The sequence below is a fragment of the Balearica regulorum genome, chromosome 1 (assembly GCF_011004875.1).
Source record: "Balearica regulorum gibbericeps isolate bBalReg1 chromosome 1, bBalReg1.pri, whole genome shotgun sequence".
NCBI lineage: Eukaryota > Metazoa > Chordata > Aves > Gruiformes > Gruidae > Balearica > Balearica regulorum.
This window is the reverse complement of record NC_046184.1, coordinates 199,049,581-199,076,315: the sequence shown is the minus strand read 5'-3', so window position 1 is coordinate 199,076,315 and position 26,735 is coordinate 199,049,581. Positions and strand designations below refer to the sequence as shown.

Genomic DNA, 26,735 nt, shown 5'->3' with positions numbered 1-26,735 from the left:
TCCAGGAATGTTAGATAACAGTTTGATCATAATTATGAGACATACCATAGTGATACGATCACTTTGATAACCAGGGTGTCTAATGTGACACAGCGAGAAGGGAAAAAAGCAACCGCAATTAACAGGTGTTAAAATTTATGCAAAATGGGAAATCATTTTCTAAAAAATTTTCCTGGCAGCTTTTAAAAAGGCCTTATGATAGCTAAAGATAGCTCATTGAAATCTATATCCTATTTTTCTAAATAGCCAAATATGCATCACAGAATGCAGGTATGTTAGCCCTGCATTAATCTACATTTTTTAATCACACTGCGAAGAACAAAAGCATAAGGCACCACAAGGCATTGTCACATTAAACACATGTAAGAGACGTGTGTGAAAAATGCGCACACCATGAAGCCACGATTTTGCTGCACTCAGTTCTTACCATGCATTTTGGCATAACTTAATTTACAAAATTCTGCAAATGCTCTAGTACAGAAAAAACAGAGATGTGAGCAAAAACATTTAAAGAAGCAGGTTACATTCTTTGTCAGTCAGAAGAGCTTTCATCAAAGATTTTGGAAAGTGCTTCCTTCCGTGACACCCTCCAATCCAAGTAGTAGTAAACCAGTTTTACTTTGGCAACTTCTGTTTTCATTTGTCTATTTTAAGCCCTTCATTATCCAACCTGATCCCTTTCTAACCCAACCATCACAATAAGTAACAGCATGCTCAGCAGCATGTAATGTACTTATTGGTAATGAACTGCATTAGCTTTTGTACTCTAAGTCATCAGGTATTAGAAAAAAATGTGTATCAAAAACCTATTTATATGTCTAGAGTAAAATAAATTTCACAATGGTATCATTCAAGAAAACAGACCACTCAACTTTTGATGGGTTTTAAGAGAACAATATATAAAACAAACATCTAGCTTAATATTAAGAATTGTGGCACAAGGCAGAATGCACAATTTTAGTTTATTTACACTTGTCTTCTGAGTTCTGCCAAAACCAGAAATTCCTAGCAACACTGTGCAGAACCACATTCCAAAAAAAGCAACTTTTTCCATGGCACAGTACCAAGTGGACATTCACTGTTCGTTTGTGTCCACAACTGTTGTCAGCACGTTATAACGCATAAGAACAATCAAGGAACCAGTTTCACCATTTTCAAAATTATCAATGTGTGTTGAACCATACCAGATCTGCATTATTTCAGATGGGGAAAAACTAAAAATCATAGAATTGTCTATTTTACTTCCATCTCAAATACAGATGTCATTTAAATGATCAAAAATCCTTCAGTTCTCCAGATGGGGGGTGTGTGTGCATGTGTGCATGAAATTATCATATGCAAGCATCCCTTATCAGAAGTAGTATTACAAATGAAAACTAATTTTATCTGGCAAATTAAGCTATGCTTTTTTTTTTCCTTTTTATTTGGAATGTTTTAGAAAAACAGTATTTTAGAATTGTTTACTGACAAGCATGTCTTTGCTGTAAATCTCAAATAAATGACTGGCTTGGAAATACATCAATATCAGAAGATGATCATAGATATGTTATCAATCTCTGAAAATCAATTTGCTCTTCAGTAGTTTGAGTCTACAGAGGGGACTAGCTACATAACATTTTTCACATGGAATGAAAGAAGGGCTAGTTTGCTGTCACTATTTTAACAAGCCTCAGTATTTAGCAGCCCTATCCTGTTATTTTTAGTACTGTTTCTCACACTAATGGACTGATGACACATCTGACAATAGCAGATTTGTTCACTGAACAATACAAGTTATGCCTGCACCTATCACGTAGATCTTACGCCCATTTTCAATCACATATGAGATGTATGCAAACATTAGCATAAGCTGGTTGTGGAGATGCTTGCTGCCATGAAACACCTCAACTTATTCTGTGCTATGATTCAGCCTTATTAGCAGCAGTAAAGTTATGCCAAACCTGAAAAAAAATGGCACTAAATTACCTAGTACATGGATGTACACAGGACAAATACAGTCTTCATCATCAAAAATTAATTTACTTCTCAATACTTATGAGGAAACAAAAAGTACAGAACTAGCACAACACTCTTTTGTAAGCACTCGAGCTATAACATAGACTTACGATAAGCATAGATCAGTCTACGATGATTTCCTAAAGGGTTTGGTTTTGTTTGATTTTATTTAAATGAAAAACAATTGTAAACCACTTCCAGTAATATATTCAAAAATGTGTAACATTCCCAATTCTACTGAAGAATGAGTAACTGTCATTACAGTTCACTTTGAATGACACGGAAATCCAGGACAGGAAACAGCACGGCAATGTTTCACACAGTTCACAAGACCTAGGACACCGATTCCTACAGAGACTGGAAACTTCTGCTTGAATTGGATCTGATTCTTCAATAACATATACCAAGTTCTACTGAAAAGCATAAGAATATAACTACATGCTTTTGTGTATGATAAGGCTCATATGCTAATTAATGCCTAGAGAAGAAGAGAAGACCATAATGTTTAAGACAGATTTTCTTTTATCTTTGCCTAAATTTATGGATGTAGACATTAGCTCCATGCTTGGCTTTGTTTCATGAGCTGGAGAAATAAGAGTAATCTTTTTAAAGATATAAATTTCTCATTTTAAAATTGTAATTTGGAAAAAAATTTGAAGCTTTATATGCTTCTTGGAGGAACATATTAAAAAAAAGACAATAAAAGACAAAACAGATGTGTAGTTTTCCTCCCACTCTTTGCTTCTGTACCAGGAAGGGACTGATGGGTGAAAATGATATCAAAATATTTCATATCCTGAGGCAGCCATGAGGGATTATAATGTTTCACTTCAGGACTTCCCACAAATTCCAGTATCTGAGATTGGATCCCATGGTCTTCTTCCTAAGAGAGGAAAGGCTTGCCCTTCCACAAAGCAGTAAATTAGGAATCAAAGCTGAGATTTTTTCTGCCAGACTTCCATGCACAAATTTGTCCTCAGGAGTGAAGAACAACTCAGAAATGGAGGCAGAACTTCTGGAGTGCTAAGACCTGAATATCTTTCTTAAAAGTTATTTTAATCACTTTACCTTTGTTGTTTGGAACATTTCTGGAGAGCTTTGTCAGTCAGACTTACATTTCACAAATAAAAAACTGCATTAGAAAGGTAACTGCTTGGAGATCTGCCACCCAGTGTTATAATGCTAACATACTGCTTATATTTGGATTTTTAAGATCTCCTCTGGCTTGCTAGCTAATCAGCCAAGCACATGGGATGAGTCTAGGAGCAACTGTCTAAAACTGATGCAGAGGCTTGCTGCCCCCTATGGAGAAATGCTTCACAAACCTTTGTATGACTTACACTCTCAGCAAACATATCCAGCATTCAGGAGAAGGAACGTATGCTTAAATATTTAATTATTAAACACAAGTATTCTTAACTGTCATGAGAATGAAACAATACTTTGTGTTGGAGACACTGGACTCAGATTGCAACAACAGGCGTAGGAAGTGTAGGAAGACCCAAGCTAATTTTAAAACTGGCCAGTTCCGGAGCCGCTAGCGGTGTAACCATGCCAGTACCAAGTCTCATGTTGACCACCCAAGTAGATTCTGCAGCTCCTGCTACAGTTATACAGCTAATAGTGTGCAAGCTAATCACTTTAAGCCTAACTTACACTTAAAGTACCTCTGCAGAAGTGACTGCCATGCAGACACAGCTCAAGAGTCACACCATTCCACTATATACTGGCTGCCACCTAGGAAGCTGATGACAAAGCACTGCAAAACTGGAAACTTAAAACCACTGGGGCGAGAAAGCAGAAAAGGGAAAAAACCTATATATTTTATCAGTTCCCCTTCATAAAAAGGGTCATTACTGGCCTCTTTTCCTCTTCTGATATTAATGCTTTTAAGATGCTCTTATATTGCAAACTGATTTCAAAATTCATACAGGAAAACCCAAACGATGAAACACCAAATGTTAAAAAGTTCAGTATCAATACAACCATGTTTAGTGCAATTATGACCAAATTCAGGGGATCTGTCAATCTGCCCAACTTTGTCTTAAAAAGTTGCTAGAAAGGATTGTCAAGAAAACACACAGTACTCTAGAAATAATTTCTGAACATCAGGGATTTCAAAGTCAGGTCAGTTTTCACCTAAGAGTGATGTCTGATAAACATAAAACGCAGCTCTCCTTTGCACTTTCATAAGTACAGCTATTTTAGTTACATTGAATTTTTCTTTATATCCCAAACAACAGCCAGGACAGTACCCCAAGTCTTCATCTTTCAGATAAGCACAGACTGCTGTAGTAAATTCAGGATATTCCCAGGCTGCTAACAAACACAAGGCCTAAGGAAAGCAGCCCTGCTGCTGAAGGAAATCTGTGTTGTCGCTCCTTGGTACAGGTTCAATCATTTCTGTAGCTGTGCAACAAATCAAACTGGGGACCTCAACCTGCTAAAAAAAAAAAAGTTTTCAGCCAGCTGGTTCCCTGCTCAGTATCATGCTCATGGGAGGTGCTAGGGCAGGATGCTTTTTCAGCAGCAATGCCAACTTAAATCATTCCCCAAAACAAACCTCAAGTTTTCTGGAGCATTCTATATGCCTTTCATGCACTTCCATTATGCATAACAGATGCTACCAATCTGGGTTGGACCAAGTTCAAATCTTGAAAGTCTGCAGAGCTGTATGGTTCACAGGATCTCCCAAAAAGGTGTCTCGTTCTGGCTTGAGGTTTAAAAGACATTTTCAAAACAGAGATATGAAGAGCTTTGTTCCTTTAACTGTGTGGCTGAGGAACACACACTTAAAAAGCATTCAGATCAGACAAAAGCTTCTGTCAGTTCATACAATTGCCATCACACTATTAATTTCAATGGAACAGCAACAATGCACATTAGTTGAGTGCATCCCATTAGGTTTACGTAACCTGTATTTTAAATCCAATCCCCTATTCTACATTCACTTGAAAATTTGCCAGCTTGCCTCCAAGCAAGTAGAGGCATCAAATCCAAAACAAGAACTAAAGCTCAAGTTCCTCTTTATTCACATACTCTAACGCATATGTTAATGAATAAAGGATAAGTAGTTCTGTGACAGCTCCTAATGACAGATAATAGACACCTTTTTGTAAATTGGAGACAACTGGACAAAAATCTTATGTTCTAAGAACTTTTGCATTTGAGAACATTCATCCAAAGTCCACTGGTACGTGGCTGCTAAGAACAGATAAATCCTAAAGTCAAGAAGTAGTGAGAAACATCGCTGGAGGTAAAAGAATATGAATTACAATTACATCTTGACTCCGCAGGACATATATGTCCATGTAAAGCTGCATTAAAGCCCAGCAACATTCAGCTCCTTAACTGGAGACTTTGGACACTCACAATATACTAGCAGTGAGATCCCTGAAGGCACTCTTGTAAAGGAGTGGGCCATAGTTCTTGGTATTGATCTCCTGCGCTTCCTTAATTAGTTAAAACATTCATTTAAGAACAGATGCAGTTAAAACTAGTTCCATTTGAGTAAACCATACTTAACAGTACTGTAACAGCATTGAAAAAAGAAACTCTACATAAGCCAACATGCCACAACAGACTACCATACGTTCTTAGTGCAAAATAGTAACCCTATATTATTGTTATTTCCAAAAGCACTGCCAAAAACTTCCAAAGCATCCACAAACACCAGGTGAACTAATACCTTGAGGTAGCAGATAAAAATAAGATGATTGCCTGTGTATTAGACAATGATATGGAAGAAACTGCATGTGACTGAAAGGAGGCCTCCTAGGTCACCATGCCCTGCCCTTCCTATTGCAGGCACTACATCCCAAGACACTTGAAAAATACTGAGTTCCAACTTGAAAGTAGGTAGGTCACAGCCTCTCTTCTTTTGTTGCTCCAATGAGGTGGCTATTCGAGAATGCATCTTTCATGCTAGTAATAGACAATAAAGACTTACTACAACTCTTCTGGGGCCCTCAAGATAAGAAGGACACAGACCTGTTGGAGCGAGTCCAGAGGAGGGCCATGAAGACGATCAGAAGGCTGGAGCACCCTTCGTATGAGGACAGGCTGAGAGAGTTGGGGCTGTTCAGCCTAGAGAAGAGAAGGCTCTGGGGAGACCTTAGAGCAGCCTTCCAGTACCCGAAGGGGCCTACAAGAAAGCTGGAGAGGGACTGTTTACAAGGGCATGGAGTGATAGAATAAGCAGTAACGGGTTTAAAACTGAAAGAGGGTCGATTTAGATTAGATATTAGGAAGATATTCTTTACTGTGAGGGTGGTGAGGCACTGAACCATTCTATGATTCTGTTGTGATTGGTGGCAGCATTGTCCAAGACTGCATTTAACAATGCAACACATACTAAGTTATCCTATAACAGCACAAGAACTCTTGAGAAATGTATGTTTTGATGCAATTCTCACAACATGGTAATTTAAATAACATGCCTCTTGGCGATGGTGACTGTAGAGTTAAAGCATGTTTATGCTACTTCCTTTTTTCAGAGATACAAGAATCTTGCTAAAGATCGTATACCAATACTGCGGACTATTGTTATGCTGCAGGGAATACTGAGAATCAATACTATGTTGCCAGGGGAAATACCAACTAAAGGAAAAGATATATCTGTGGATACAATGGATCATTTTACTCCATGTTTCGAGTATTAAATTTATGCCCATCGCTTTGGCATATGTACTGTCAAGATTTGGAAAGAGGATACCAAAATGATACCAACTGATCAATCAACACAACAATTCTTACGTTCTTATGTAATGTGCCATCTATTTAGAAACTGTGGCCTTAAGTTTCACTGCCCATGAGCTAACAATCAACAGTTACTTTTAAATCAGTCTTCTTAAGGAAGAGAGATTTATGCCACAATACAATCAACATGGTGCTATAAACCCCAACAGTTATTGAATCTTGGTCAGCTAAGACCCACATTTCTCAAGGATGATTAAAGCCATTCCAACTTCTGTGAAAACAGGCCCCTACATAGAGGAGGGAGACCCAAGCTGGTGCTATAATTCTTATATCAAAATGAAATGTTGAATGGTAGGAAACAAAAAGATGGTATCAAATGGAGCAGAAGTTATGAAAAGATTTGAAATAGAGCCATGTAAGAACACTTGTGGTGGTTCAGACTAAAGGTCCATCCAGTCTCCAGAAGTGGCAACAATTTGTTTAACAGGTGTAATATCTAAAGTAGGCCAAGTAGCAGAAAACACTGTTAACCTTAAGCAGCAGTATGGCTTGCTTAGCTATTTCAATTAACACCTATTTACTAGCACCTATAGACTAAATCACTTCATGTTATACAGAAGTATAAATGAAAGGTGGAACTCCTAAGGCTCCACATCTTGCTTGTATATATCTAGCTCCACCACTGCAAACCTTAGCCTAGGATAAAGGGCTCGTGAAGGACTAGAGCCTTCACTTTCAAACTTTAACAAGATCAGTATTTAGGACTACATCAAAGGTATGCACAGAGCAAGACTAAAATTCAGAGGGAACCATCACTGCACAACACAAGAGCATTTCCTTTCTATTTAAAATTACAGCTTTGAAAGAAAAAGTATTCATACATTATTTGAATTCTTACAAATCCCAAATCCTCTTCCAAAAACTTTTATAAGATGAAATAATTTGACTCCAGTCTCAGTCCTGTAGGCACATGCACTAAATTCCTCTCTGGACCCCTGTCAAATCACTTCAGTGATTAATATGAGTGAGATATTTACTTTTAATCCATGACACCTTCCATAAAGAAGTATTCTGCTGGTATTCTGCTTTGCAGATGTGAACCAAGGAATATCCAGTTTTAAATAATTTCACTTTTGCTGCCTGCTGCATAACAAACAGAATCAAAGACTTCAGAAACACAAAGATATCACCTTCTGACCGTCAAACCAGGAAAGCAAATAAAATCCTTTACAGTGGATTTGAAGGCAACATTGAAGGCAACATACAACTGCAGTATGTATAATTTAGTAGCAATTTCAAAAGGTTTTAAGGAAAAAAGGCTTATAAACTAGCTTAAAAATTAGGCTCTTGGAAAGCTTGCTGAGCATCTTAAAGACAATCTAGCTATTAAGAGGCACTGTGATGTGTTACTGCAAGTGCTGTCATAACCCTCTCTTAAACAGAGAACATGATTAATTATTTTTACAATTTCTGGCCTATTTTTGGGGCTGAGCATTTTTGTATCTCTTTTCTTCTCTCCCTCACTAAGACTCTTTCTCTTTCTGATTCCCATTTCCTCCTTTACCTTCCATATCCACCTTTCTCTGGACTTCCATAATCAGCACACATCATAAAGATGTCAAAATGGAAGCAATGGCACCTATGCAAAAAGGAGATGCCATTTCTCCTCTCAGCTAGCAAATACTTCAGACTGAAGAAAAAAACTATTATATGTTCTGGTATATGACTACACTCTTTTATGGGGAGTTGGTTGAGCATGCACTTTCCTAAATGATGGGGCATTTACCTGCCTCCCTCCCCTTTTCTGAGAGAGAAAAGTAGGACAGATCAGATCTCCACATAAAAATTCAACAGAGCTTAAACCTCTTCAGCATTTGGTTCTGCACTAAATCAGTATATTACACTCTTCCTCTCCCCTGCACCAACTAGATAGACCATCAACCTGTAACTGGGGGCTGCTCTGATGAACTTGTTTTGAATTTTATATAAAATATTTTAAAAGTTTAATGAAGAGCAACAGCAGCTTCTGTACGTAAGCATCTGTTAGCAAGCACGAGGGTGACCAAGAACACTAATGGAAGAAAACATAAATCAAGGACTAAATATAAGGCTTATAATTTTTACATTTTTCTCTCCTCGCAAAGACTTTACTTATCACCCGCTAGAAGTGACCCAACCCAGCTGAAATAAAGGGCCTGACATTAAAAGGATATAATTTGGAGGAAGGAAGTTCCAGCTTAAGACCTGATTGGCTAGTGCAAGATAACGCTGAAACACTGAAGACATCTGAGCATTGAGGTTTTCACGTCTGCTGAATTCCTGAAGTACCTCTACTGTGAGCATGAAGATCTGCCGCAGATCGTCCTCCTATAGTCAGGACGAACACAATATATTAATAGAGTCTGTCAGTCATTAATTAAAATGTTGATTAAAAAGAAATACTTTTCTAAAGAGAAAAGAATTTTCTAGGTTCACCCTATTTTTCATTAAAATACAGAAAATATTCTGAAGTTGTCAGTCAGACCCCCCCACCATGCCAAAATTAACAGATTGTGTTTGTAAAGAATAAGAAAAAAAATCTTATAAATGCTAGTGATTAAAAGAAAAACTTAACATGTTTTTAACAACTGGTGGAGGAGAGGGTTGGTCTTTGGCATGAAAAAAAGTTGGTAAGTTGTTCCACAACAGTCAGTTTAAAGCAATGCCTTCACAAAAACATTTCTGCCTGGCCAAACAATACATCTGAGACAACCAGACTACACCATCTGCAATAATATTTTTAAATACATAGCTCTCCCTGGCTTTAAACCAAAGCTATATTTAAGACTATCATTGTTCCACAGAGTATTCGTTTTGTTTGCAATTGGTAGCCAAGGAATTAAAGAGTCCAACCACATAAAGATCTGTAGCTCTACATTCATAAAATGGGCAAAAAGGGATTGCACCTTTTTAATACCAGTTTTTAAAAAATATATTAGCAACTTTCCTGAAGTAGCCAGTATCTCCATTTATATTTGTCCTATTAAATGGTCTTAGACACACACTGTACCTGAATGCACCTGGCACAAGAAAGTACTTCTGTTTCTCAATGTTTAAGTTTTAGAAAGACAGGAAGCATATATTGACACAGAACTAGTTTACCTGAAATATACGTTTACAGTTACCATGGAACTCCATGCTTAGTCCAATGTTGCTGGTTTTACTTGAACTTGAGAACTCGCTCAACAACGCCGTTAAAATGGAACAGGCCAAAGTTTGCTATAAAAAAAATAAGGGGGAATAATATAACTAAAAGATGTCCAATAACGTAATACCACCTACATTGTCCTTAAATTTTTTTATTAGCATTTTTCTACAACTAGTACTTCAGTTTCTTCTAACACAAACTAGAACAAGTCAAACTTTCAGGAGTATAGATCCTTGGGTGAATCACCTCTGGAATCATCAAGGCTCCATCCTTACAAAAGCAATTCAAGTATTCGAGCAATACAAAAGCTAGCACCTGCACAATCATCACTACAAAATGGAAACAAACTTACTGCAATTCATTTCTCAGCCTTGCCATTTACTTTCTCTCCCTGCACACAGGGCTTTACAGGTAATTAGTTTAAGAGAAGATTCATTTTCCACTTATTTCTTTTGATCTAATAATTCAGGTCACTCTGAAGTTTATTTTGGCTCCTCTTTGCTACACTTACCATATCGATATTTGATCATGATTAAATTTATACCACCAAAAGTGATAAAAGCTAGTCAAAACCAACAACACCTGCAATACACCATCTACTACATCTTTTCCCTCTCCACCCACCAAAAAAAGAGAGGAATACACAGAAAGCTCTGATGCTTGAATGCTTTTGGATACTTCCCTCCAAAGCACAGCATCCACAAGCCTCAGAAATAACCTTTAAAACTGCTCTATTGGAACGATGTCTCTGAAGTGATATAAAAATTGGTGAGAAAAAGGCATGTTGATTTCAGAGGGACAGATCGATGAAGACTGAAGGTTTAAGTATCTTTCTCATTCTCAAAATTTAAGATAAGGTAAATCAAATGCTTATCCTAAAACACAACTTAAAGTCAACTTTCCTTTATGAAACACACTGCTCTAGCCTTGTTGCTGTTTTTTGAAATAAAAGCTTTTTTTCCTGATGCCAAAGTCCAGTAACCATCATCACCAGTTTTAATACATTTTTTTTAACTGATCATTACACACAAAGGGGAGTAAATATTGTGCAGCGGAGATGCAAGCAGTTCTTCAGAAGTGCACCACACACTACTGTAACAAGCACAATAGAAACTGTATACACTTTTTGTTAAAGAGATGTTCTTAACAAAAAACTTCAAAATTACTGGCTATCCTCCCAGACTGTTCGGAGCCAAGGTGCCAGGGATGGACAGAGGGATAGGAATTGTTAAAGGGTCATGCATGCCAGCAAGTGTCCAGGGGTTAAACAGAAATATGCACACTACCTCTGAACACCCGAAAGATTAAAGTGGAGATGATACTATTTATGCAAGCTCATACAACAGCTGAGACCAGTGCCATCCACCCACCAACTGCAACATCTTTGTTCAGAAATGCCTCTGAAGTCAGTACCTTGACCCCCCAGACAACTAGTTATCTTAGCCAGTATACATTAAATTAACATTCTTACTTGCTAAATAAGTCCCAGACAGATCAAACATAGTGGCTTCATGATAATACATGGGTTTTCTCTTCTACTATATAAAAAAGCTGTAAAGTGGACCAGCATATCGCCGATCAGTTGCTAAATCCAAGCGTTCTCATTTTGAAGAAATAACTATTTATTTCAAGTGGACTATTTCTCATCTACTGTCACACGTCACATATGATAAAAACAACATTTAGCCGGTGAAAAACAGCATCACACTTTACTCCAGCAAAAGTGCAATTTTGTCGAGTTCTATACTAAACTGAGAAATATTTCTAATTAGCTCAAACATTTCAGTATTTTATTTTCAAATTTCTGGGTAAACTATTTACACAATAAATATATTTTATTTAGAGGAAATCCAGATTTGATCCAATATAAAAAAAAATAAAATCAATGTAGGCTAACACTGAGTTTTAAATCCAACATTAAAAGTTCCATATGAAAAGAATTAATTTGGGTTAAGAAAAACCCCACAAACTAAAATAAACCCCCAAAGTTTGGCTCTAGAACAACGCTTCAGATAAGAATACATGTTTTTAAAGGAATAATGCAAAGTTGTCAGAGAACACTGCCCAATTTCACTACGTGCCAGATGCAGAAGCCTCACAAGGGTCTCTAAAGACTGTAAAATGCAGGCTTTTATTTGATGCTTCAATTACTGACACACTGATACTTTTCAGCTCAGAGAAGCCATGATGTAAGGACATCATTAGTTGCAATTACAAATCTGTACAGCTTGATGCTCTATAACATACCAGATTACCATGTGGTAATTAATGTCCGCAATAGTACAACAGCCTGGCTAAAGCTAAGCTGGTTCTGCTCTATCATGTCAAGATCTTCACACCAGCCACCATCCAGACCACCGCAGGACAGCGATGCAGACTGCCCATCGCTTGCAGCGGTTGCCAATTATTGGAAAATAAATCAGTAAGTTCAAATGACAGGTAAGGAGCAATAGCAAACAAAATGTTTGTTCCCAGCATGACTACAAAATAGTTAGTATTAGCTGAAATCATAGATATTTTCTTCTTCCATTTTTCCCAGTTTGTTTATATGGTATATAATAATTTGTCCCTTCTGTTTGGATAGTAATGTGCTATTTATTGCATGATAAAAACTGTTCCAGATATTTTGTGTGCTTTTCTCCTGATTTTAAGGAGAAATTTAAAAGGAACGTTAAATTTTATGACTGATGGTGAAGAAATTTCTTCAAAGATGTAAAGAATGGATGCAGCTAGGCTGACAATCTGCTAAGAGTATGATAAAGCAGCTTGAGCAGTGACCTGCCCTCTGATTTCACTAAGAGTTATTTCAGGTAGTTCTGACATCAGTACCTGCTTTGAGCATGAAAGGAGAAGCATGATGTTACTAGACATTTACACACTTTACTCCCCCCAGCAGCCTGGTGCACAGCAAACACCAGGGCACACCATATCCCTCCGCTCTCCTCCCTCCCACTGAATTCCCAACATCCCACCAACTCCTTCACCTTGGTATTTCAATACCTGGGGTGCAAATCCTGCCCCATTCCCTCACCACTCCAAAGGCCCTGTGTGCACTACAGGCACATCCATGCCTTTCCTGTCACTATCTGCATCTGTGCTTACCCCTTGCACCCATAAGGAATTGTAAGTACTCCCGTATATCCAGGTCACCAGAGCAGGAGAAGACCAAAAGATAAGATATTGGACAGTAATTTAAAATTTACTGCAATAAGAGGCTGAGAGGAGATTGCTTGAGATTGGTTTCCTAGAAGGTAGATGCCAACCCCCAGGACTTATAGATAAGAGCAGAGGAACGGATCAAGACCTGTAATCTGTCCTTGCAACGCCAAGCATTTGCTTAGAGCTGCATACGAAACCACCACTGCTTCCCAAAACTGCCGTAAGACTATAGGAATTTACATAGATTGTTGTGCATAGCAGTGAGATTGCCATTTTCATATGAATATTAACAAACTAATTAGCCTAAAAGAACATGTGCTCTGCCATCTATTGAACTCTTCTGAACACACAGTAATACTTCAGAAATTCTGTAATAAAGCTTAAGTAACCTTTAGAAAAGTAAAATTTTACTTTATCAAAAATAACTTTACTGAAGGTTAATTACTAGTATTTTAAAATACTGTTAATTTACGTATATGTTTGGTATGAAGACAGTAAGTATGTCAACACAAATGCAGACTATTAGATGAAAGATTTCAAAAATCTGAAACCAACATAATTTCAGACAAACCAATACAGTTGTGCTCTGTGAAATAAAATTACTTCCTCTTACACATAGTAAATTTGAATGCACTTAACACATGTAAAGTTCTAGGGTGGAGGGTTTCTTTTGTTTTGCAGTGCTTAGGGATTTTTTTAAGGTTTTTGCCACACTACACAAAAGATTAACAATCCAATTTAGTAATACCATACAGTAATAAGTAGAAAATGCACGTGACTCTGGGCATCATATTAAAAGTCAGATCTGAATGTCTATTGTGCAGTAATGCCATTAACTTCATACCAGTAAGAGTACACCTCTGAACCTAGTTTGACTCACTCGCTAGCAATTTCACTAGTTCTGCCATAAGTACATACCCAAACAATAACCCCATCTAACAACATAAAATACTTCTCTTGTTGAGAGCAGACTGCCTCTGAGAATAGCTTGGCACTCACCCCAGTTAGCTTTATTACCAGGAATAAACTTTATGAAAGATCGCTATACATAAAATAGACTCTCAGCTGCTCAAACAGAAGATCAATGGGACTTGTGATAAGAGATTAACTTGGCAATCAGACACCCAGTAGTAACATCGTTTTAGTGGTTTTCTTTTTAAATTACTCTAATAAAACACAGACACTACAGAAAGACCATGCACCATTTTAACAGTAAACATTTTTATATCATTCATAAAACTCAGATGCAGAACGTAAATGCAACTTATTCCTCCAAATGGAATGTCCCGTATAACAAAAGTTAAAGCCATAATGTTTGAAGGGATTTCACACTTGTGCCTGGACTGCCCATGGAATAAGTGAACTGCTTCATTTGAGGGTAGTTAGGTTACAAAGCATCTGAAAGGAAGAAGAGTTCAAATACAGCTTAGGAAAAAATGGACATGTGGTACACCAGCTCCGAGGCAGAAAAGCCAACAAAGCTGAATGAGCTACAACACCAAAAATGTTTCCTCTGTTCTGAAATGCAGAGCAGAGATACAGCTAGGTTGTCAGAGGTTTGATTAAATAATGCATTTTACTATAAAACCTAAACTATCGAGCAATCCCCCCGCCACCCTCTGCAAATGTCATTTATACCTGCAGAAAAATGAGTAAGTATATTTAAAAAATAAAAGTCTCACCTGAACAGAACAAATCATAACATCTACCCTGTGACATTAGATCACTGCCACCCTGAATATGCATTTACAGGACTTTTTGTCTGTATAATGTAAACTCTGTTACTAAAACCAAAGGGAAGTCACAAGAAGCATTTAATAATATCCCTAAATCAGCTAATTTTAACTTGCACAAGAGCAGGAAGAATCAAAGAGTAAATCTATCAGAGGTAGAATTTGTTGTGTTGTTCCTAGGTGATAAAATTCTGTAGTGAGAACGTGTCAAAAGCAATTTTACCAAATAAATTGTTTAAAGCAAGGCTTCCTTTATAAAGGCAGTAATACACTTCTTCCCTAACTTCCTTGAATAAGCACAGCTGTATTTGCTAACATTTTCAGAGTATCTAAATCCCCAGAATGCAAGCTGCAACTCCAGATGGAAAGGTTAACAGGATGGCCACAGGACCAAAAGAAATACCATTATGTGCACAGAGTAACTGGGGCCAGTCCAGCTTTTCAACTTGCAAGTTTTGCACAACTGGGGGGGGGGGGGATGGGGGGATGGGATGGACCCAGGAGCTGAAGTAGTAGTTCCCAACCAAAGAAAACCAGAACATATTCCGAAGAAATATAAGCAAACATCAGGAAGAACCTACTGGATTTTATCTGTTTGTTCCTTCCCAAATGAGCCAACTGGTGGAAAAAAAGCCGTAGAGCAGGGACAGGATGATAGGAATAGGACCCACAGCTGCAGTTTTGTGCTGTCAGCAATAAGGGACTGGCTGGGCAGCGCACCCCTTTCCTTCCATTCCCTCTCTGCCACTGTGCAAAGACAGACAAGCAGCACCAGGTTAACACACTACGCCTACAGTGGCACAACGGGCAAGACCTGGATTCCCTTCCTTGGGGGGAACCAGGCAAACCTAGCAAGGGAAACCCCCGAGGTTGAGCCAAGAAAGAGAAAACCAATTCCTCTGCAAATTGCTGGGGGCCACAGGAAGATGATCTTGTGGCATGTGAAGCATGCAGGCTTTGACCAAAGAGAGAAGGGAAGTAGCAGCCTCTACTAATAATGGAAGAGGTCCAGGCAAAGTTTGCTGGCACTTAGGGTGCAAAACATGCTTTTCTTAGTTTCTCTGGAGACAGGTGAAGTTGTGAAGCAGAAATCAGGAGGAGGAAAAATAAGTAATCTCATTTAAAAAAGTGAAGGACTGAAAACCGTTTATCTAGAGGTAACATATCCTTCTCCAGGTTCTTGTCTGAAAGACATCAGTTGAATCTCCACTCCTACAGTAGTTGCATGAACAAATCCAAGACTTTCAATTAAATTCAAAATAATCAATAGCAAGACTAGCCGTGCAGCTTGCCACCAGTATCACCCAGCTTTAAATATACATCATCCTGGCAAGTGCTCTTTGCGTGAATGTGTCACCTCTCCGCCCCACTTTTCCCAGTACTCATTCCTGGTCCTTCTTGCCTGCCTCTGCCCGCCATACTGCCAGCTATGCCAAATGAGCTGCGTTATACGGCTGTGCTCCACAGCAGATCTGCTTAAACAAAAACCAAAAAGAGGTTAGGAGGGAGAAGGTTGGTTGTTTTTAAGTAGATTCCCACACAGATCCAGTTTATTACTAAACGTATATATTCAGAAGGGCAGTACCTCTGAGAGGAAGAGCAGCTAGGGTCAATAAACTTCCTAAAGAGGCTTTTCCCATCAAGCCTGTTTGTGTGTCATCACAGCAATAAAAGAAACATAGGTGTAACACATGGAAAGGCATAATTTCTTCCTTCCCAGTGAGTCTCTGAGGTCTACAGGTGAGGGCCTCCATGCCTGCACATCTCGTGAGACAGCAGACTTGAGGAAATTAAGAGTCCTGGATGCCATACATAGAACACGAGGCATACATCTCTCCTCTGGATCATGACTCCTCACTTCCCAGTCCTGTCTTTGAAACTGTAGCTCTATTGTAAATGATAATACTGGAAGCTATCAATTTCTAATATTAAAGTTATTAAGCAACTAAGCTGGAGTCTTGCTACACTGCATCTCCAGTAAAGTAGGCTCTCTTTCAAAAGAAAAATCAGAAAACTTTAAAAGGCATCCTAGTTAATACAACTACTAAAAATTACTTATGTTTTAAAGTCCTCTTACATTTCTATTACCGAGTTTTAACCTCATATTTGGAGTTGTTTCAGGATCCCTAAAATTCCCAAACCAATCTTTAACACACTTAGGCCTTTATAGAGCATTTGTCAGCATGAAGGAAACAGCTTAAATATCTTGGTTTACCATCTGGTTTTTATACTCAATATGTCTCAGGGGGACTAAGGTTCACAGGACAAGGTAATAATTTTATTAGACCAGAAGATACAGCTGAGAATAGAGGGGGGGGAAATATGACATTTTGATAAAAACGTTTAAAGTCATGAGAGCCTCCCCAACTCCTACTCTACCACATGAGACAGCAACAGTTATACAAGGATCCAGAAGTTAAATTCCTCTTAAATAATAGAAATAAGAACCATAAATGCTAAATAAATATAACTATGCAGCCATTATTACTGATAGATTAATTTCAATGAAGATGAACGTCTAGAGTTCTGCTTACTAATATTCCCCACTGTTGACATGAAATCCATCCACAGCACATTCCTCAGCAGTTTTAGGTAACCTGAAGCATCTGAATCTCCTCCCTAGCCCAACCGTGAACATTGCGAAACAGACCAACAGATTTACAGATTTTAAGAGAGAAGGAACTGTTAGGATCCCAGAGCTCTTCCAGTAAGTCTTGACAAGTCTGGCATATACAGAAAAATATAGGCTTCAGGTATGGAGCTTTATATTAGAATACATTCTGCTGTATGCATCGTAGATCTTAAAAAACAGCTTCTGTTGCTTCCCAGTCCTGTGTCAGGTCTACAGCAGTTGGACCCCTCTGCATCTGCCTACCCATGTTCTGGAAGAAATTGAGGTGTGACCCCTATCCTAGTCCAGTTTTAAACAAAATCCATCTGATTGTGTTCACATGCAGACCAGTTCCTCCTCCTGGGAATCAGCTGCCTTAGCTGCCAAGATTCCTGTCCTTCTGGCAGGCATGAAGGACAAATGAAATCTTTCAGCTATGCAAAAGCAGAATATTCTAACACAAAAAGAAAAGGCCAAGAAATTGAAGGCATTTATAGTCGAGAAGAACTTGGCCCACGTAATTCTCCAAAATCTTGAAATCAGTGATAGAAAACATGTTTTTAGCATTTTAAGTTTGGTCCATGATACGGTGTCTACTGCCAGAAGCTGTCCCCCAGAGATGAAGATTTTGAAAAGAGATCCTGAAATTGCCATTGGAGGGAGATTACAGACTCTCCTTCCTTCGTGAGCAGAAGGATGGCTTCTATCTATGTTACAGGAGCAGGCAGGAAAAACAAAACTAGGAACTTCAAAGCTAATCCTTGTCCTCCAAGAGGATTACTACCTAAATTCATTTATAAATTAATAGGCAGCCAGACCCTTTTTGCTTTCCCTTCCCAGACAGAGGTTTCTTGCATGAAATCCATAAAGGTCCATATGGCAGAGAAGCAGCAACGGGAGTCAACACTCCAGGTTCAAAGCCTGGCTGTAACCACACATCCTTCCCATCCCTGTAGTACTACCTCTCGTTAGTGCCCTGTTATTTCCTTAACATGTACACTGTGTTCCACTATTAAGAGATTACTCAACACTAAAGCCATCTTTTTCATCTCCTGCCACTTTCTTCCTCTCATCACTGTTCCTCTCTTTTCCTTCATTTTTTCATTCCATCAGTCTTGCTCCCATGTTGGTTTGCCACATTACTCAACATATCTTCAAGTTCCATCTTCAAAATACATCAATTTCTAAAGATATTTCAAACTAATACTCGAGAAGTTAAGGTATTAAGCATATTAAATCCTGCAAAAGGACACATGCAAAAGACACAGCACCATCTACATTTGCTGCTGTCCTTATTACACCAGCCTTCAGGACTTGGCCCTGACAAGATGTTACTGAAAAGTGCCAAAGATTTCATGGAGAAGGAGCAGGCAGGAAGCAGGCAAGAGACCACTTTGTTTTTTTAAAAAGAACTTTCTCTCAATTACAAACTGCTGTAGAAAGCCATTATCAACAGCTAAGAGCCACGTTTGAGAGCTTTAAACATTTTTAAATACAAAGTGATGTCCTGCTGACTCTGTATGTTATTTCTCATCTGCTAGAGTGAACCTCAGGTAGGACAACACAAACAGGTGGGCAGTAGTCAGAGGAAACATGGAGCAGAAGTCTGGGAAGGATACAAAAACTGACCAAGAGACTTTACAGAGAATTAGGAGTCACAAAGGTATAACAGACTTCTGAAACTTGAGTGTACAAGGCTGGAGCCAAGAGCGCACATCACATCACAGGAAAGATGTTAAAAAAGTGGAATGAGTCAAGGAGGCACAGAGCACTAGAAAACATCTGCTGATCTCTCCCAACATCCATATCCTAGCCTCCTCCCTGACTTATTTATAAAAACAGGCCTCCATCCAATATAAACGTCTCCAGTGAAGTGCAGAAACACCTGTGACAGTGCACGGCACTGTGCTGACAGTGCATCTTGGATCTTGGAAGCAGTACCACTCCCCTCAGCCTCACACCGTACCCTGTAGCACCCTTAACTGAGACTCCGCACATCAGCAAGGCAGCTGCACCACTGTGGTTCCACACAGCCTGATGGGCATGGCTGAACGCTACAGAGACATTAATAACAAAAATATCCACCCATATTTGAAAAGGTAAGTGGAAAATTCGTTGTATGAATTATTTCATAAAACCTTGCAAAGTTATTATATATTTATACAAGAGGCACGCCCTGAACCTACTAAGAGCTCAGTTGTGGCAGGTACTGCGCTAACACACAATTTTATTATTGCTTATTACGTGTGTATGCCAAGTCCTGGGTCACATGAAGCTGTGCCAGGACCAGAGCTTCTCTTGCAGCAAAGTCTCAAAAGATTACAAGAACATTTTTATGAATGAGAACTGTTTTATAATATAAAACTCATATGTACATGGGAGCATGTGTTTATAACCAGCCTGCCAAAGACTAACAAAGATATACCGTGTCTTACAGAAAAGATGTTACAGCAGCATCATGTATCATTTTTATTAGTACATTGTATTACCATACTGGAATAGAAAATAGAAAATAGTTTTTTCCAAACTATTTGTGCTCAGGTTTTAAGAAGGGTATTTAAAACATCTTTATATATTAAATATATATTTGTATATATAAAAATATATAAAAATATTTTTATATATATTATATAAATATATATAAAATGTATTTATATATTTATGTATATAAAATATGTTTATACATTAAAGATATAGTATATATTTTATATACAAATATATATTTAATATAAAATATATTTTATATATATTATATAAATATATATAAAATGTATTTATATATTTATGTATATAAAATATGTTTATACCTTAAAGATATAGTATATATTTTTATATACAAATATATATTTAATATATAAAGATGTTTTAAATACCCTTCTTAAAACCTGAGCACAAATAGTTTGGAAAAAACTATTGAGAAAGTAATGCTTATGAAGATGGGTAGATAAAGGGAAATGACAAGCTGAGCCAAACTTGGTCTTTGTGCAGTGGCAATGAGTGAATCTCGGGAGGAGACTGTAATATTGTCCCTTCCCCCAGCCAGAGCTCCTCTGTGAAGTGCTCTGTTCTGCAGCAAGCCTGGGATGATATACTTACAGCAGACAGTGTAGTATGTCTGTACATTAGCGCATGCACAGAATATAACTGTAGAAGTTGGACTGTGCAAGAGTTGAGAGGACTTCTCTGTCAACATCCATATTTCTGTTTAGTCAACTTTTGTATCTTTATGGAAAGATGACAAACTACATAAACATACACACTGGCACGCATAAAACTTGAAAACCTCAGTTGTAACTGCATTTTAATAACAAGGCTGCATTCCCTGAAAAAAGCATGAACTCAGCATTGCTCTCTTAAACAAATACCCATTTCTATCAAAATTATGCACAACCAAAAGGCTGAAGTGTTCTTCTTAAGCTAAATAACAGTAAAATTAAGGTTTAGAAGTGTAACTGAAATTTCCATACCCTGGAGGGATATCACTTGTGCTCAGAGGTGACACACTATTTTTAGGACCATGACATGAGCTGCATTACTTCTAGTACACTTTGATCGAATTTTCAGAGTTAAACATTTGCTGCTCACATCTAGTACAACTGCTGCTCTAAATGCTCAGCAATGTTACGAGTCAGTTCCCTCAAGGTTTGTTTTGTTTGAGAAACGCTTCTGCTAAAAGTTTCAGCATGGAATCTACATAATCTTTCAATTTGCATCTGGTAGGAGAAAAATCACCTCTCTTTAATCTCTAGTTACATGCCTCTATTATGACCTATTCTAAACTTATCTCCTGGCATAGCAAACGGAATTTCACTAAATGCATAGATAGATATTGGACACGTTGTTTCCACTTTGAGCTCAGTATGGAAGGTAACACTTACCCCTAGTAGTATGACATTAAATCTAGAGTAAGTTTTGTATTTCCATTCCACGTTTTACTTCCTCACACCCCTTTCTCTCCACCTACCCGTCTCCCAGAGAACAGCAGAGGCCTATGCCTCTTGCTGGGTAGCCTATTCCGACAGCTGAGCCACAGGAGGGTGCAGCACTGCACAGATGGAAGGGGAATAGAGTGTGTAGAGAACCTGCCAGCTAATGGAAAATCCATTTTAGATCATGCTGGTTTATTAAAGAAACCCAGAGAAACAAAAAAACCCCCACCCCGTGGCATTTAAAACAGCTATTCAGAGAAACTTATTCCCTAAAAAAATATGATGTAATTGTTTACCAGAGAACTACACATACCACTCCTAATCCCAAAACATTCTCATTCAAAAAACCTGATTTAGTAAGTTATTGCTTGAATAGCTATCAACTTAATTACTAATTTTAGTTTTTAGATAAGTATACAAGATTGTATAATCACTAAATATATAACTTAAGTTGCTGGTACAGATTGCTTAAATTTTTGAAGAAAAAAATAAAATACTTACCACAGTTGGGTTACCACTGCTGATCAACTGGCTGACTTCATGAAAAATGCTTTTGCAGTCGATTGATTTGTCTAATGATCCCCGTTTCACTATCACCGCTACTGCTAATAGAATCTGCTCCCGAACATACTTTTGAAGGCTGGAAACAACATTGCAAAAATATATTTACAAATAATTCTGAACATCAATGCTCAGTAAAATTTTAAACACATTTCTTTTTCAAACATTTTGTGTGAATTCATAAGGGAAAGCTGACAACTCTACAGAAGTCAAAGTGCTAAGAATGGAAGATCAATTATCGGTCTTCCACCACTACCCTGGGAAACAAAAGGATAATCCAGACTTTATGTAGTATCCTACATGTTCAGTGGTACTTTTTCTATACTTACTTAGGCCTTTGTAAGACATAGGTTAGAAGGAATGTTCGCAGTGACTCGATGCTAGTTTTTTCCAAGAGAATCCATTCTCTTACAACTGCTTCCATTATCGCTGTAGCAGCTTGAAAAAGGACATAGTCCACTTTACTAGTTTCTGTGGGGAAAAACAAAGGCAACCTAAGTATCAGAAGACATAGGTGTATTTTTCTTGCATGTATTTCTAAAAGAAAATAATAATGGAAATTACTGTTATTTGTTATTAAATGGAATTTTGTTGCTATGAAAACAGATAAAGAATTTACAACTCAAAAGGGGGCAAAAAATAATCAATAATCCAATTATCAAATAGTCCAATATTATTTGAGTCAGTGACTCAGGGGAAGAAACGTTAGCTGTGCAAGGAGAATGGGCCAAAGACCAGGACTAAGAATGCTACCACAACAACGGAACAAAATAAAAAAGATGACAGATTTAGTCCCCATACATTAAGATATGATTAATTTGACAGGCATGCCAGAACTGAAGACTCCTCTATCACTTGGGTGCTTGCCTTTGGAACTAACAGTGCATAAAATTACAAGTATTTTATAGATGACAATGAGAAGCAAGTCCATTTACACTGAAAGATAACATTTGTGTTTAATTATCAAAGCAAAAGTTTTACAGACTGGTGTATTTAAGGTTCTCTACATCACGATCAATATTCCATATTTATCTTGAGGTAATCAAAATACAACTTCCTATCAAAGTATAGGAATCATTAACCCTTATTATCTGAATATCTGATTGCTTTGTATATATAGATGCACTAAAGAAACTAGAAAAAGATCTTATGGAAAAAAGGTAGCAGTTTGGGTGACTATAACTTAGAATTTGTAGAGAAACCCCAGAATCTGAATTTAATTTATATGATGATAGAAAGCTACAGAGAATTTCTTTTTTTGTTCCTATGCTTTTAAAAATTTTAACTTAGAAATAGCAGGTAGTATCTCAGTAGCCAGCTGCAAAACATTCTGAGCTCTGTAGAAAGAACATTTAGAAAGGGTGTAGCCACAGGGTGACAAAAGCATAAAATATGAAATGGTGACATAAAATTCCTGAACTAGAAGCAGAGTTTGGGCTATGGTGGGCGACCTGCCAGGACTACAAAAAAATCTGAGGTTGTCTGAAAAAACCTTGGTCATGAGATGATGGGCTTTAAAGGACTACAAAACAAACTTTCTTCCCCTGATTAAATGCACATAAGTTTACAATATACATTTCCTTTGTATACAAGTTCCATATCCAAGATAGCAGCCAATTTGCTAAAATGTTTTAGAGTAATTTAGTCAAGCTCCAGATCTAAACTCTACACAGGTAAACATGCTTAAATCAAAATAAACCACCTTTAAATCTACTTAGCTTATTTTGGAAAATTAAGTAACCACTTTTAATTAAAAGATTAATGTGTATGTCTAACACATACATAAAAATGAGCCAAATTGTTCCTGCACAGGAATTTTAATTCTGGGATTTGTTAACTTCAGGGTCTTTGGCTTTTCAAACTGTACAAAGCTCACATAAAAAGAGAACGCTATTAAAAAGAAGAGGATGGAATTTCTCCTGTGTGTCAAGTACCACAGATGCACAACTGCAATCATTAACAGCACAGACCTTCAGCACTCAGTGTAAGCTTATAACTAGTCAAAGCACCATTATGCTCTACATGAAGTTACTAAAGAAAGGCAGGACAAGTTTTGCCAGTACATTTAATGGCTATAAGCTTACAGCAGAAGAACGTAGAGCCTCATGCTTCCTGGGTTCAAGTCCAGGTTTTAAAAGAAACTGCATGGTAGTGGCTGCTCCCCTTTTCCTTACGCTCATTGTCTCCATTGCTCTCCCTGTATCATTCGTACACTCTTCCTTCCACAAACAGCATCAACATCCTTGTTATATCTCTCTCCACCTCCATTCCAATTGCTCTCTTGACCATTTTTTTCTATTTCTTTTTAAAGCCATCTACTCTGATCCTCTGGTTCCTGCCCATCCTTACCTGCACATATCCCTTCAGTACACTTCAACTCCTTTATTCTTCAACATGAACAGCTTGTTTCCCCTCCCTGGCTCCTGATTTCATAATCTCTGCCTCTCATATCTCAATTCCCAAGTCTTAACTAGCTGTTCTGTCTGTCCAGACCATACAAACACTAACTCAAGAAGCACAAAGTTTTGGGAAAAGTCTCTCAGTTCCAGGTTTCAGCATCACAACTGCCTGTGCTGCCAGGAAAAACCTGCCCCATGTGGAAACATACTGGTTTCTCAATGGTGGTAGCATATGAACAGTTTAAGGATGTAATATTTCTAGACATCCAAAAGGTGTTAAGAACAGGATCACATTCCTTCCAACCAGCCACAATTCAGAAGAAAAAAAAAAAAGCCCACAAAGAATCGCTGCAGTGATAGTTCATTATTAATGCTAAATGGAATTCCCTTCTTTGAGAAGATGCAGTGATTTCATGAATTTTCATTATTTATTTCTGATTAGTGACAAATATATCACTTATAAGAGATCGAAATGGTCTGCAAACAGTTACTTAGTCTGTTTGTTTGTCCATTTAAAATTCTCTAAAAATCTATGTGAAAATAAGTATCATGAATTTTGCTGACCCATAAAGCAAAAAGTGTAATTACAGGCTTCATGACCAGATGAAGTACTACTAAAATATACTAAAACCAGAAGAAACTCATTTGTAGAAAAAGATTTGGTTGAGGAGTGGGTGTAGGAAAGGAAGCACACCCTGCTCTATATATCACAATACAATTTAACAACACAGTAGTAAGCCTGCAATATTGACATCACAATATTCATTAATTGTAAGTCTCTAATCCAGTAAATTTAGAAATAACTGTTTTTAAAAAAGTGGAACAAATTAAATATTAAAATAATTTTATTTTAAACATAAATCTAATATTTCTCTGTTCATTCTGGCAAATTCTTTGAAAGAAAAGTTGCTTTTTGTGGTGTTGGCGTGTGTTCTTTTCCACAAATTTCCAGGTTTTCCTCATTGGGTTTCAGAGTCAGCTTTCACTGAAACTTCCCCCTTGCCTCTCCCCAACACTCACATCTGGTCAGTACAGCGGTGCTGAGTAGGAATCTTACATGCTTACTGCTCCTGCAATTTTCAGATTATTTAGCTGCCAAACTCTAGTAAGTCTCTATAGTGCCTGTAAAAACAGATTTATTTTTAAAGACTTGTAACACAACCACATTTATAACATTTCCATTAAAACCCAAGAAATGTCTGATAAAAGGTGATACCTACCTCTCTCCTTTCTCCATAGGCATAATCCAGAAAACTTTGAATCAATACTCTATTGTTTCTACCAGGTAAACAGAAGCTTTTCTAACTAATTTTTTTTCCCCACTTTTTTTTTTTTTTACACAACATTTGGGCTGTTAACAGCAACTTACTAAAACATTCAACCTGAAATAAATTCTCACCATGGAAAATTTCAGCATCAGTGCAAAATCTGACAAAAGTATATAAAATTGCATGGTTGGTTGATTTAATGGGAAGCATCATAGAATCACAGAATGGTTTGGGTTGGAAAGTACCCTAAAGATCATCTAGTTCCAACCCCCCTGCCATGGGCAGGGACACCCTCCACTAGACCAGGTTGCCCAAAGCCTCATCCAACCTGGTCTTAAACACTTCCAGGGAGGGGGCATCCACAACCTCTCTGGGCAACCTGTTCTAGTGCCTCACCACTCTAACAGTCAAGAATTTCTTTCTAACATCTAATCTAAATCGACCCTCCTTCAGCTTAAACCCATTACCCCTTGTCCTGTCACTACACTCCCTCATAAACAGTCCCTCTCCATCTTTCCTGTAGGCCCCTTCAGGTACTGGTAAGCTGCAATTAGATGTCCCCAGAGCTGCCTTTTCTCCAGGCTGAACAATCCCAACTCTCTCAGCCTGTCCTCACAGGAGAGGTGCTCCAGCCCTCCAATTAGCTTTGTGGCCCTCCTCTGGACTCGCTCCAATAGCTCCATGTCTCTCCTGTACTGGGGCCCCCAGAGCTGGATGCAGTACTCCAGGTGGGGTCTCACGAGAGTGGAGTAGAGGGGCAGGATCACCTCCCTCGACCTGCTGGTCACACCTCTTTTGATGCAGCCCAGGACTTGGTTGGCTTTCTGGGCTTCAGGCGCACGCTGCCGGCTCATGTTGAGCTTCTCATCAATCAATACCCCCAAGTCCTTCTCCTCAGGGCTGCTCTCAATCCATTCCTCGCCCAGCCTATAGTTGTGCTTGGGATTGCACCGACCCGCATGCAGGACCTTGCATTTGGCCTTGTTGAACTTCATGCGGTTCACACAGGCCCACCTCTCCAGCCTGTCAAGGTCCCTCTGGATGGCATCCCTTCCCTTCAGTGTGTCGACCACACCACACAGCTTGGTGTCGTCAGCAAACTTGCTGAGGGTGCACTCGATCCCACTGTCCATGTTGCCAAAGATGTTGAACAGTGCCGGTCCCAGTACTGACCCCTGAGGAACACCACTCGTCA

At 38.2% G+C, this 26,735-nt stretch overlaps 1 protein-coding gene across 3 annotated transcripts in view; it reads right to left on the bottom strand.

Annotated features, from left to right (window-relative positions):
• The window catches only part of XPO4 (exportin 4), an 83,898-nt gene that overhangs the window by 33,780 nt on the left and 23,383 nt on the right, over positions 1 to 26,735 (bottom strand). For 2 of the 3 annotated variants that reach the window (XR_012833387.1, XM_075742192.1), the window contains exons 3-6: positions 22,203 to 22,344; positions 21,814 to 21,952; positions 9,835 to 9,951; positions 8,907 to 9,060 (exon numbers count right to left, since the gene is read on the bottom strand). Coding sequence is in view for 2 of the 3 variants with exons in the window: in XM_075742192.1 (XP_075598307.1) it covers positions 8,907 to 9,060; positions 9,835 to 9,951; positions 21,814 to 21,952; positions 22,203 to 22,344 (552 nt within the window). In the remaining variant the exon portion in view is untranslated. The remainder of the gene's footprint in view (positions 1 to 8,906; positions 9,061 to 9,834; positions 9,952 to 21,813; positions 21,953 to 22,202; positions 22,345 to 26,735) is intronic. The other variant, XM_075742193.1, reaches the window with a different exon arrangement.